Source organism: Plectropomus leopardus, chromosome 7 (assembly GCF_026936395.1).
Source record: "Plectropomus leopardus strain MGB_pleo_1.0 chromosome 7, ASM2693639v1, whole genome shotgun sequence".
Classification (NCBI taxonomy): domain Eukaryota; kingdom Metazoa; phylum Chordata; class Actinopteri; order Perciformes; family Serranidae; genus Plectropomus; species Plectropomus leopardus.
The window spans coordinates 2,260,274-2,273,277 of NC_142182.1; the positions used below are offsets into that span (position 1 = coordinate 2,260,274).

Genomic DNA, 13,004 nt, shown 5'->3' on the forward strand with positions numbered 1-13,004 from the left:
AACATGATGCGGAAAGCCAAAACAAATACATGAAGAGCAAACAAGCTGCAATCACAGGAAAGATGCAAGGTCACAAAAAATAGGAAACAAATGCAACAGAAAAACAACAAATATCCAGTCAACACAACAGAAGTTCTGCAGGAGGAGCTCTTAGTGGAATAGTTTTATTTTTAACCGGAGAGCGGGTGTGTTTAGTCTTTTTATAGTAGACCAAGGCCAAATGCAAAAGAACACGTTTTTATGTTGCCGCTCCTCCACATTTCTTCCCGCTTTAAAAACAAACAAACACACTCTCTCGTCTGGTTTCTCTCTGTTGGTCCACTTAGAGCTGAGAGGACTTCTGTGAACATGCAGCATGTTTGCCGTTATTGTTTTGGCAACTCAATCCCCAGAAAAAAAAGTTCACATTTCTGCAAACCACAGATACATTATATCTGCATGGTATTATGCAGCTGATGCACTGAAACTTCATGCTCGACATAAGGTTAGGTCTGACACAAAAAACACCTGGTTATGGTTAGAAAACGATGTTTGGGCATAAAAATGACCAAATTGGATGGCACCACTCCCAGTAAGATGTCTTGATAAATAAATAAATCATGCCTTTACTGAATCCCCATTTTGGTGCCCTAAAAAGCCGCTGAAAATTAGATTAGGTTAGATTAACTTTAATAATCCCAAAGGTAATTGAAAAGCCAAGCAGCTCACAGATAAATAAAAACAAGTCAGAAACAACAGATAAAAAAAAGAAATAAAAAATACACAAGCCTAGAAAACATTAAAGGACTAAAACCCAAAAATAAATAAATAAAAATCAGAATCAGCTACTGAAATACTGATGACTCTCCATCAAAGCCAGTTTTGATATTTTTTTGCCATCTCTTCCATCTCCAGATGATAAAATCAGCTCATACACATTTACAAAATGTTACTATGATATGTATGAAACATGCAAATCTAACATCTGTGGTTTGCAAAAATTTACAGTGCCATCATTTTCTCCCGGTTGATTTTGGCTTTGCTTTTGCAGCACATTTCCGTTAGATTGTTTTTGGATTTTTGCATGTTTTTAATTTGGCATTGTTTAGAAAGCAGCAGCATGTTTCTTCAAATGGAAATATTTTGGTCTGTTGTAGCAGGTTCGCTCTTATTGAAAACACAGTAGCACTCAGCAGAAAATAATAAAAGCATTTCTGAATGTCTGAAGCCAAAAACTGAACAATGACAGGTCGAATATTCACTTTTCACGGCTCCCTGAACACATAAATAGTTATGAAAGTGTGGATATTGTGTCTCGTCCCTCACTGACATGCACAGCACTACAAAGAGCAGCACAACACAACCTCATTAAAGCTCGAAACCCGCCCTCAAACACAACTCGCAGAAAGTGTCGCTGGACTTAAAGAACGAGCATGAGTTCTGTTTCAGGGCAGGTTTTGCTTTAACGTTTGGCAAAAACAGACACAGGAAAAACAAGCTAAATGTCAATCGTGTAGACTTTTCAGATGATTAAAATTCCATCCAGGTGTGTCAAGTGCTTCGTCTGCAGTGTTGTGCGTCACCGAGTCAAAGACAGAATACCTCATGACGTAGGAAACGAAAACACATTTATTACAAAAACACACTACGGAGCAGGAAGTTGTCAAAAGTGAACATAAGCACAGAAGGAAACAGGAAGTCACACAAAAGAATAAAAGTATTTGAGAAAGAAATTAAGTGTTGACCAACTGAAACTTACAGATTTAATGAAACAAAAAGGTATTTCAATTCAATTAAAAACTCCAATGATTCCATAAAAAGTGCTAAAAGCCAAAGAATGACCGCAGGAGCAGAGCAAACTCTTTAGGCAGCCTCGAACATCTTCTTCCTGTCCGCTTTGTCCTCGATGTTCTTACGCCAGTCGCCGACCGCCTCCGCAGGCTGCAAGACACAAACAGGTGACGGTCAACAGGTGACAAGTTTATCGATGCGTTTACCTGCGCGGTCGTCCTCCTGCAGAGACTCACCTCCTCTTTCACCTCCTTCTTCACCTGCTTCAGGTTGGCCCTCAGGTCCATGTTGACGGTGTGTTTGGAGCCCAGCAGAGCCTTCAGCATGGCGTCAGCCGACATGCGCACTTTCTTCAGGGCGGGTTTCTTCACTCCGGCCAAGTCGATCACTTTGATCTTCAGGTCCTCGATCTGAGAGGAAGAGTCCGATAAAACTCTACATCTTTTTCCTTTTGGTCAACAAAACACATTAAAAGACTCAAACCAAAAGCGAATGTATCGACAGACGGCAAATTTCCACCAGATCCGCGTTCAGTCCGATCCGTAACAGCAGACGGAGATAATAGATTTCACTCTACAGTCCATGTTTACTTCCACCGGCTCCGTCTCAGCTCTGGCAGCTCAGCTCTGGACCCTTGCGGATCAGATACGTAAGGCTTCTTCTCTTGCCGGATGCCGGAGCACTTTGCATCAATTCAGCCGAATTAGAGCACACAGGAAGTCATATAGCGACACAACATTAAAAAATTTGGATCAATTTTCAGAATAAAACACTCTGTGTTTACGTCATCCGTGAGCAGATCCAGGCCTGGAGTCAACAGGTCCGAGGTTTTCAGAGGTCACTGACATCACGGACGAGGAGAAGGTAATTATGGAAAACCACTAAATGATTTATGACACCTCACAACCATAGAAACGAAATTGTGTGGAACACAATATCGGGAGTTACGGGAGTGGATGGTGAGTTATTACTAATTAGCTTCTGTACTGATGTAATGTGCGTGATTCTGTTATTACTGCAGGATCTCCTCGGTCTCGCCACTCCAGCTGATCTGGCAATGCTGCGGCGTGCTGCTCTCAAAATACAAACGGTAGTAGTTGACGAATGAGGGAGGACGGGGGGTCGAGCTTGGGTCGAGGGAGGACAGAAACTGTGCGGGTGCATGTAGGGTCAGGCCTGACTTTTTGGGCTCGATCAGAGCTCTGACACGTGAGTGTGGGGAATACTGGCACCTTATACCATTATTTTCCTTTTTGAAGCACCAACTTGAAGAAAAACTTCATGACTTCACTTCATTAACTTAAAGACAATTAGATCTGGAACAATATTGAATTTTCATTTCAGGATTATCGCTACTAAAATTATCCCAATAATCATTTTATCACGATATTGCTGAAATGTGCTGGAAAATGTTCAAAATTTCGGACCCTGCTGACAGTATTTACAGTGATTTCAAAGCACGATAATCACACAAAATATTATGATAGTTAAAATTTGAGCGATGTCACTAACTGTCTGGGAATGATTACGGTGATAACCGGTAATCGTTATGTCCCTGCAGACAGTGCAGGAGAGCAGGTAGAGGAAAATAATAATTTGTTTTACATATTTTCACACATGGAGGAGACGTACCTCTTTGTTAGCTTTGTTCACTTTGACTTCCAGGTCGTACCTGTCTTCATCCACTTTGTCGATGAGGGCGTGCAGCTTTCTGCAGGTGTCCTAAAGACGTGAACAGACATGATGTTTACTCACTAATCACAACCTTCCTTAATGGACGTCAAACTTCCAGATGCTGCTAATATTACTAACACACATTTGGATTTTTCGCCGTTTGTCACGTTCTCCAGGTGTCTTTATATTGTGCAGAGAAATGCTTTGTTGCCCCTCCAGGACTGTGTTTGGAAGAAACGATAACAAAAAAGGCAATATCTATATTATATTACTATGGTCGTCGTTTGTGTAACAGCCTGCCTTAATAAGACGTGAGGGCCGCAAAAGGGGGTTGATATTCTAAAAGAAAACTCAAGACCTACCTTTTTAGTTTGGCTGTTAATTGAATTTTACCTATTTATTTATTCACTATATATTTATACATTTTAGTCTGTTTTTCTGGATGCTATATAATTTTGTTTTTTTAAACATTTTTATCTATTATTTGTATGTTTTTTATTTTTATTTTATTTTATTTAATTAACTATTTTACTTATGATTAATATTATATTTATTTTTATCTTTCATCTATTGGTTTTTTCCTGCCTCTGGTGTTTCCTCAGTTCTTGGTTTTAATGAGTACTCTTATTTTAGCTCCTTAATCAATTACAAAGTCTTGATTTTACCCATGTGCCTGTGTACTTGTGTGTAACTGTATGTGCAAATGTAAAAAATAAGATGATAAACTGAAGCGTCTCTCACCATGAGGGTGGCATGGTCTCCGCCCAGATTCGGGGGGGCACAGTGCTCAGCCATGTGCGCCTGTTTGGCTGCTGCGAGGTTTTTTGTCTCCTGCTGAATCCAGTTCGCCGCGATCGTCAGCATCAAACTCTGCAGGAACACAACATGCGACCGTCAACAGAAGAAAAAGAAGAAAACAACCTGTGCCAATGTTTTTTTTAACGGTTTCATGCAGATATTCATTTAAGTTCTCCTCTCCATCACTGTTGTGATTTTTGCACAATTGATACCACATGCAAAAAGATGAAATCTGGCATCTTTACATTAAAAAAAGTTTCCCTCAAAAAAAAACAACAAAACAACACAAACACAATAAAAGAAACACGATAAAAATCTAAGAATACAGGTTACATATTCACCTACTGTTTAATCAAGTTTTATAATATGTTAGTGTTTGATAATAAGATTTTCTGTAATAAAGTCACTTTTCTAACTCTTAAGTTATTTACAAATTAGTACCATTAATAGTGTATATGTAAGATATATATCTCTTCATTTAATGTATAAGTCAACCACATATTTATATTTTATTTTATATGTATTTTTAGAACCTTTTTTATTTTTCACCAGCAGTGTTTTATATCTTTGACATTTTTACAGTGTTTTTTTTTTTTTTTTTTTTTTAAAATACATATTTAATGAGCGTTTTTGGAGTCAATCTGAGGTCTCCAAGGTCTGTCGTTGTGAATATGAGCACAAATAACCTGAAACATTAAATTAATTCTGTTTTTGCTGGTCCATCTATTTATAAACCAAAGAAAATTCTACATTGTTTAACTCAAGTCTACTTGGGACTCAACAACACGAGACGCATCAATATGATTGTCTAAAGCACGTATTGTTTAAAATGAATAAATTGTGATCATGGAAAATAATTAAACTATCAGCAAACACTTCATCCACAAAATCATAAAGCCTCCAATTTAAACAATTTTAAAGTCGACAGCTGATGCTTTAACACACAGTGTAAACAACCAATTTTTTTTTTTTTTTAATTTGTCAATAATTCATATTAAATGTCTCTACTGATAAAGGATATTTTCTGCTTCTAGAGCAGATTCACAGCAGGGCCAGTAAAACGGTAAAAAATGATGAATTTTTTAAACACTATGAAACACTGAGTGTGTTTGACCGTCTTCACCAGCAGGAGGCGTCTCAGATCATTAAACTGTCTCAGCTGTAAAAACCAGAAGCTCACAACAGAAACCAACATGTCTGAACCCGACATCAACCAGATGATTGAAAACTTTCAGCCAAAACACAAACCGAAGACTGGAGCAACAAAAACATGTTTTTTGGTAAAAATGGCTAAACACTGCAGTGTAACAACACTGTGTTCAAAGTCCTGAAAGAAAAAGTTACTAAAACAAAAGAACAAAAGTCATTGTATTGAAGTATTCCTCACATACGCTTTAATGGCTCATTTCAGAATAATATTGATTTTAAGAGCTGATGTTTTAATGTGTTCATTTCAGCCGACTCTGCAAAGTGACTAAAACTGCCAAATAAATGTAGTGGAGCAAGAAGTACAATATTTCCCTTTGATGCCAATACTGCTGTACTGTTACACGATATTTTAATGCAAAAGTTAAACCTGTAAAGTATTTTCACCCTGTGGTACTATTATTTTCACTTTAATCACAGATCTGAGTACTTCTGCTGGGTTTCTGTGAATATACCGTAAACAGGAAGATTACTGATTGATTGGCGTCTTTTCAATCATCAGATGTCTTCCAAAATAGTCAGATCTTTTCTCGACCAAATGAACATGCATTTTTTTCATTAAACCTTTGAAACCTGAGAAAATTGGTTAAAAAAAAATTAGTAACTTAATTTGAACTTATTATATTTCATAATGTTTCCTTTTAAATTGTACTGTTGCTTTCTTTCTTTTAAATATTTATTAGTATGTCTCTGTTTCTTGTTTGTTTTACTCAGTATTGTCTTTTTGCACAAAAGTAATTCCTATGTATCTGTACTGCCTGTGCATGTACAAATGGCAAATAAACTTCTTGAATCTTGAAAATTACCATAAAATAAGCACACAAAAGAGTGAAAAACAAACAAACAAACAAAAAAAAAGGCCTAAAAAGTACTGGAAAAAGCATGAATTTAAAGCACATATTCTACTTTTTTTCTATTAAATAATTTAAAATATAAAAACAATTTTATAAATATATTTTTTCTGGACATTTTAATCAAATGTTTAATCTATTTTTTTATTTATTATTATTTTTCTAATAATTATCTCATTTTCAAAACAAAGTCTTCGGTAAAAGTTCCGTCAATTTGTGGGAAAGTTTTTGCCAAGATGGTCAATAAATAAGCAACTGAATGGTCCTTAAACATAAATGTGTTAATCTAATAAAAACGATAAAAAAATAACTAAGTTAAATAAGTTCCTGCACTTCTTGTATGAAAACAGTTTACTCACAACATATTAACCAATCAGCAGCTTCAGTATCTGAATAAGCTCCAATCAGTGGAGCTCAGACAGGCAGTGACGAACGGACTCGGTCGTACCTTCAGCTGATGCTTGCGGCTGGATGTCATCTTCTTTCTGTAAAGAGAAGAAACGTCTCTAAATCAGTTCAGTTCATAAATGACGACCTCAACCACAGATTAGCGTTCATTTAACCCTTTAAAACCTGCATCCAAAACCATTTTCTTGCACTGCGTTAAAGATGCTTTTCACAAGCGTTTAAGACCTTTGACACCTGAGGAAACTGCTCTGATTTTCTTTTGAAACAGGAGGAAAAAGACAAAGATGACAATAAAAAAAACTTCTATAGAGATTATTACTAGAAAATGAAATGAAATAGGAAAAGAAATGTCCAGAATAGTAATTATTATATTTATTTCATTATTTGGTTTTTGAAGGTTATTTTTCTTTCCTTTTTGTTTTCACTTTTTTGTGATCCAATTTTTGGGGAAAAATTTCTTCTAACTTTTAATAATTTCATGCTCATTTTGGCAGATATTTCTCATAAAGTAAACGTCCTTTTGTCATCTTTCTCTTCTTTCCTTCCATCCTTACTTTTCATCTTAATTTCTGTTCTTTCATTCCTCGTCTTTCCATCCTCTCATTTTTTAACTTCATCTGCTCCTCTTTCCTTCTTCCTTCCCTCCTCTGTTCTTTCATTTCTTCTCTCCTCTTTCCATCCTTTCCTTTATTTTGTTGCTTCTTTCTTTACTTCCTTCATCACTCCTTTACCTTTGTACTTCATCCCTCCTTTCTTTCATTTCCTCTCTCCTCTCTATCATCCTTCTTTCCTTCATTTTCTTTCCCCCATTCCTTCTTCTGTCCTCTTTCTATGCCTTTCCCTGTCTTTTCTTTACTTCCTTTGTTCTGTCCACTTTTCATCATTTCCTTTCTCCTTTCCTTTGTCTTCCTCTCTCTCCTCCTTCCGTTTTCCTGGTTCTTTCTTTCACTTTTCATTTTTTCCATACCTCCTTTAATCCACTATTCTGTCCTTTCTTCCTCCATTCTTTCATTCATCACTGCTGTCCACTTTCTATACTTTATTTTATCTCCTTCCCTTCCTCCTTCACCTTAATTTCATCCCTCCTTCTTCACTCTTCCTCCTTTCATCATTCCATTTCTCTTTGTTCTTCCTTTCACTCTCTCTTCCTTTCTTTCATTTTCTTATCCAGCTGATGACGTAGAAGCTTTATAATCAAATCTGGAGACACGTTTTCACCCCAAATCTAAACTCAGACTATTTACGAGTCCATTTTTTTTTACTTTGGATCCTCAAGTATTTGTGGCACTCATCATTTTTTCTGTGACAAAAAGACTAAAAACATTCTTTAAACAACTTAAAATCCAGAAATAATAATCAACACTTACTCAGACATGTTGGCGGTTTCCTTTCTTCACGTCCTGTTTGAAAAAGCAGAAGAGAAGAAGAAGTGAATTGAGAATAAACGATGTTATCATCTGCGCTCGGCTTAAGTATCAGAGAGCCTCCTCCGAATGAAACGTGATCTATTAAACAGTTGATGAGCAGCTGAGTGGTGACAGAGCTAAGTTTGGAGTTTGGAGTTTGGGTCAAATGTCTGCGCTGACGCCCGCGATAAGCTCCTTTACAGGTGTTCAAAACCGAATATCCTCCGGGAGTTAACACTTCAATTCCTTTCGGGGAGAGGAAATGTGCTGCCGCAGCTTGTTGGCTGCCAACACCGGTCTATCTGTCAATGCACGAACCTTCACACGCTGCAGAAACAAATCAGTCTCAACAAGTGGCTCCGTCCCAGAATCAAATTTCAAGACTTTTTTTTAACCATAAATAATTCAAGGTTTTAGTTTTCCAACTCGTTAATGCATATTTATAAGGCCTAACAAGATCTCAGCAAAGCCAGCTTTTAAGACTTGATACAATACTTGTGCAAAAACATTAAAAACAGTCAATTTTTTTTCTTATTCCAAGATCAAACAAATTCTTCACTTTTTCCTCACCAATGCTTCAGAAAAGTTTAAGTACAGCAATCATATTCCAAATTTTCCAAATCAAATCCTTAAAATACAACTAAAATCACTGTAAAAAATGTGCACTGTAAAAATCTTCCTAAAAACAATCACTTTTGCTTCATAAATTGTAATAGTTAAAGAGCAGAAGTCGCATTACTAAACTTTCAGAACCAGCTGAAAGCCATAAATACCAAAAATTAAGAAAAAAACATACTAATCTCAACACAAGTAACTGTATCTTTTAATGCTTTTTAAATGGATTGTGCCGAGATTAAGCCTCCAGGAAAGTAAAGCCAAAGTGAGGAAGTAATTTCTCAAAAGAGCAAAAAATTGTGTAAAAAATAACTAAATAAAAATAATAAAATGAAAATCACTATGAAAAATCTTATAAACAAATGTTATCGTTTCAATTTTTTCCCCCTCCTGATCAAATCTCCAGAAAGTCAATTCAACATTCACAATTTCTGTATCTAAACTTTGCTTACCAGCCAAAAGCTTTAAATATCAAAAATTCACTGTGAAAAATCAAAAACTTTTTTTTTTTTTTTAGTCCAGTCAAAACGTTCAATTCATACATCTAAACTTTCAAAAACAGCCAAACAAAAAAATAGCCAAAAGTTTTAAAAAATAATTCACTGTGGAAAATCTTCAGTCACAAACAATTTTATCTTTTAATACTTTTCGCTCAAAGGTTTTCTCCTGGATCGAACCTCCAGAAAAGTCCACAAAAGTCACATTAGTACATTTTCCAAAAAGGCCAAAATAATTTTAAAAAATTCACTTTCAATCTAAAATCATGGATGATTTTAATTCTAATGCTTTAAAAATATTCCAGATAAAATCTCCAGAAAAGTCCAGTCAAACCTATTCCAATGCTATTTTCATGATATTATTTAATTAATCAGCTCTATCTTCTTGTTTTAAGACACTAACTCAAATTTCCACAAAACTCCTGAAAATGCACTGTCAAAAAAGTAAAATATCTCATCCGTTTTTGTGAAGAAAAAAAAGTCTTGATGGTCAAATTTGAATCCAAATAACCTGTTAAGAAAAAAAATTTGCAGCTCACTTATCTTTAAACAATCCTGTTATCTTCTCTCACATCGAAATGATCTCAAGCAACCAAAGATCAGAAACTACATTTCTAAACAACAGTTACTCCAATCTCACAAACAAATGTTTTAACGTGAAATTTAACAATAATAAATGCACAAATACAAATCACGTCAGAAGCAAAGCCATCAGCACGGCACACCCTCGGCTCGTTAAATCTCCCGGCAGCCCTCTCCTTCACCCCGGATCACATTTCCCGTCACTTATTGACAAAGCTCCGAGGTCAGGACTTCATCCCCTTAACGCTCTACCAACAGATCTTCCCGAAAACCCTCCGACTCCACTCAGCTGCTTTGTATCCATCTGCCAGCTTTGTTCAGGCATGCAGAGAGCGAGAGGAGGAAGAGGAGGAGGAAGAAAGACAAACTGGTCTCACCTACGATGAGACAGAGTCGAGGAGGAGGGCAGCAGTGGGAAGAAATCACCCCCGGGGTGTATATATATATATATGGGGGCTCGGACATGGATATGGAGCTCCTGTTTATGGAAATGCAGGATCTTTAGACCAATCGGCCAACAAGCTCCTGAAATATCATCATCCCCTGCCAGCTTCTCCCTGTAAATCAACGAGGCGTCGCTTAGGAGGAGCTCCAGATCGTTTTAGGACTGAGCTCAGTGCCACTGAGATGCTATAAAAGGGGTGAAAAGGGCTATAAAACCATCACAGTCCAAAATGTTTGACCAGATGAAGGTGGGATTCATTAAATAAATGAGGGAGGGGTTGCTTTGAGCTGGTCTGAAACACCTGAAGGGGCTTCAGTGATGATGCAGACACGGCAAATGGGCTCCGGATGGCTTCCAGGTCACAAGTTAAGAGGGTATTTAAGAGAAAATCTTCATATTCTCTGTTGTTAAACCACTTTTAAATGGTCAAACATGCACTGGGAATCATATTCAGACTCTTACGGTTCATTTAAAACTGCAATTAAAACAGAGAAATCTAGATCTGGATCAAAACCTGCTTTAACCCTTTAAAACCTGTGCAAATTTTCAAACACATAGGAAGAAGGCAATGCGCAATTAAAGATGATATCAGCTCATTAGCAAGAAATTCAAAAAAATAAACTGAAATAAAATGAAGTAAAAATATTAATAACGCCACAAAATAAATAAATAAAATATCAATAAATAAACATTAAGTTTTGCAGCATAATTTTAAATACGTAATCAGGATAAATATAGTTTTACCAAGCCTTTTTTAAAAATATTTTTTTTAAAATAACTTTCTAAAAATCTTCTAATTTCATTCATTTGTGAAAAACATCTTACCAAGAAACTCATAGCCTTTTTCCCCATGTTTAAAAAAAAAGCTCAGGGCTCAAAGGTTTAAATACTTGTGAAATGTGTCTGAAAGTAGCACACGTAAAGGATGTTGCTCCAGGTTTCAAAGGGTTAAACTTGTCAAAATTGGAGTAAATTATGCAAAGAACCCCAAAAGACAAATACACAAATAAGACATCAACTTCATCTTGTTGCCAATAATTGGCATCAAATTTCATGATGCCATAGCTTTTTTTGTCCTTTCATGAATGTGTGGAGTTTACTAAAATAAGGTTAACTTCCTGCAGGACTAATGATGCATCAGATCTCAGCCAGCTTACATGAGAAACACCAACGTCTCAGAGCTAATTAGATGTCTCTTGACAGACTCAAATCCCAGCGTGTCTCCGCCTCCACTTACAGATTTCAGCTGCTCAGTTTAAGCTCGCTGCGTCTCCACAGCTGAGCGACCCCTCTGAACACAGGACGAGACTAACGGCCGGCATACTAACAAAGAGCTTTAATGCAGAGTGTAAAATGATTTGATCTATACACAAAACAAAAGCCTCCTAGAGCCTTAATGTATATGAAAAACAACACAATCTAAGTGAAATTAAGGCCTAAATGTGGCTATCCCTCACTTCAGCTCTATTTCAGAAGCCTGTCCCCTGTGATTGGAACATAAGGGGAAAATTAAGTATAAAATTTCAATTTACGGATTCAGACTTTATCTCAAGCTATGTTTAGATAGATTCAAATATGATCAAGGCACTTTTAGGGGTTTTGAAGGCATATTTGGCCCCTGAACAAGAGTACAATAACGATGAACAAAGGAATAAAGGCACCCGAGCACGATATTTACAAAAGTTTAATTTTACAGGACTACCTGAATTTGGAAGACTTTTTACAATTATCAGAGCGTGACCACAATGAGTCTGCACTCTTACCTGTCTGATCGACAGCTTTTTCCAAATGATTTCTTATTTTTATTGTTTGCTATTTAAGTTCCTACTTGATTATGAAACAGAACATAAAAAGACATTAAAAACAGCAATGAAAAAACAAAACAAAAAATGCCTTGGATCTCTCTGAATATCAAAATGTGATGATCTTGCAGACAACTGTGGAAAACTATTTTAACAGGGTAAAACAACCCAAAAAAGACTTTGATATCACTTTTAATTATTACTCAAAACAATGTGCTTAGCAAGTTCGCATTTCTGCCGTCTATAAATATCCCGTAATTGCGGTTGGCCTGGTTAGCGTTTCATCTTGGATGGCGGAGCCGAGCTGTGGAGCTGCCTCTCAGAGAGGCTTCCAGACTTTTCTCTGGCTGCAGAGGAGCCTCTCATATTAACACTTGCACTATAAAAATATGTGGGCATGATTTCAGGTGGGCTGGCGGGCCGATTTTCCATGTGGATAACATTACATCTTGACTCGCTCATGAAAAGCATTCTTATCACTTCAGATTCTCGTCGGGTGAATTCACCTAAACAGGAACGCTTCCTGCACTGCGTGATAGCACTTGCACAGCAAAACATAACAGTTTAGGATCCAGAGTGGTAAGTATCAATCACTTTTTGTAAAACTTTAAAGTTAAGAGTTTGTAAAAGATTGTGGTCGTTATCAAATAATCAGTGCCATGCTGGAATCGTGGATATCTGGATGGAAACGTCGGTCCTCCACTCTGAATTATCTTAACAACTTCTGGTCTGATTGTCCTGAAATCTAACATTGAATCTTAATGACTTTGGTGATCCCCTGATGAATGCTCCAGCCCCAGCATCAGGTCAAAGTTTTATTTATCTTGTACAACATATTAATATCTACATGATGGATTGGTACAAAACATGATACACACATTCATTTTCCCCTAAGGCAGTGATATTCAATTTACGGCCTGCGGGCCAAAGCTGGCCCCCAATAAGGTGCC

At 36.7% G+C, this 13,004-nt stretch overlaps 1 protein-coding gene and 1 long non-coding RNA gene across 2 annotated transcripts; one reads left to right on the forward strand and one right to left on the reverse strand.

The window, feature by feature from the left end:
* Positions 1-1,712: 1,712 nt before the first annotated feature.
* On the reverse strand, positions 1,713-10,295 carry LOC121956905 (troponin I, fast skeletal muscle-like). Its single transcript, XM_088079633.1, has 7 exons — positions 10,185-10,295; positions 8,075-8,107; positions 6,748-6,784; positions 4,186-4,314; positions 3,403-3,492; positions 2,007-2,180; positions 1,713-1,920 (listed from the first exon to the last, which is right to left on the reverse strand). The coding sequence occupies exons 2-7, from the start codon at positions 8,080-8,082 to the stop codon at positions 1,843-1,845; spliced, it is 516 nt and encodes a 171-aa protein (XP_087935759.1). The 5' UTR covers positions 8,083-8,107; positions 10,185-10,295; the 3' UTR covers positions 1,713-1,842.
* On the forward strand, positions 2,187-4,323 carry LOC148189083 (uncharacterized). The gene is made up of 3 exons (XR_015776929.1): positions 2,187-2,419; positions 2,534-2,634; positions 2,792-4,323. It is a non-coding gene; the product is annotated as an uncharacterized LOC148189083 (long non-coding RNA).
* Positions 10,296-13,004: the final 2,709 nt, after the last annotated feature.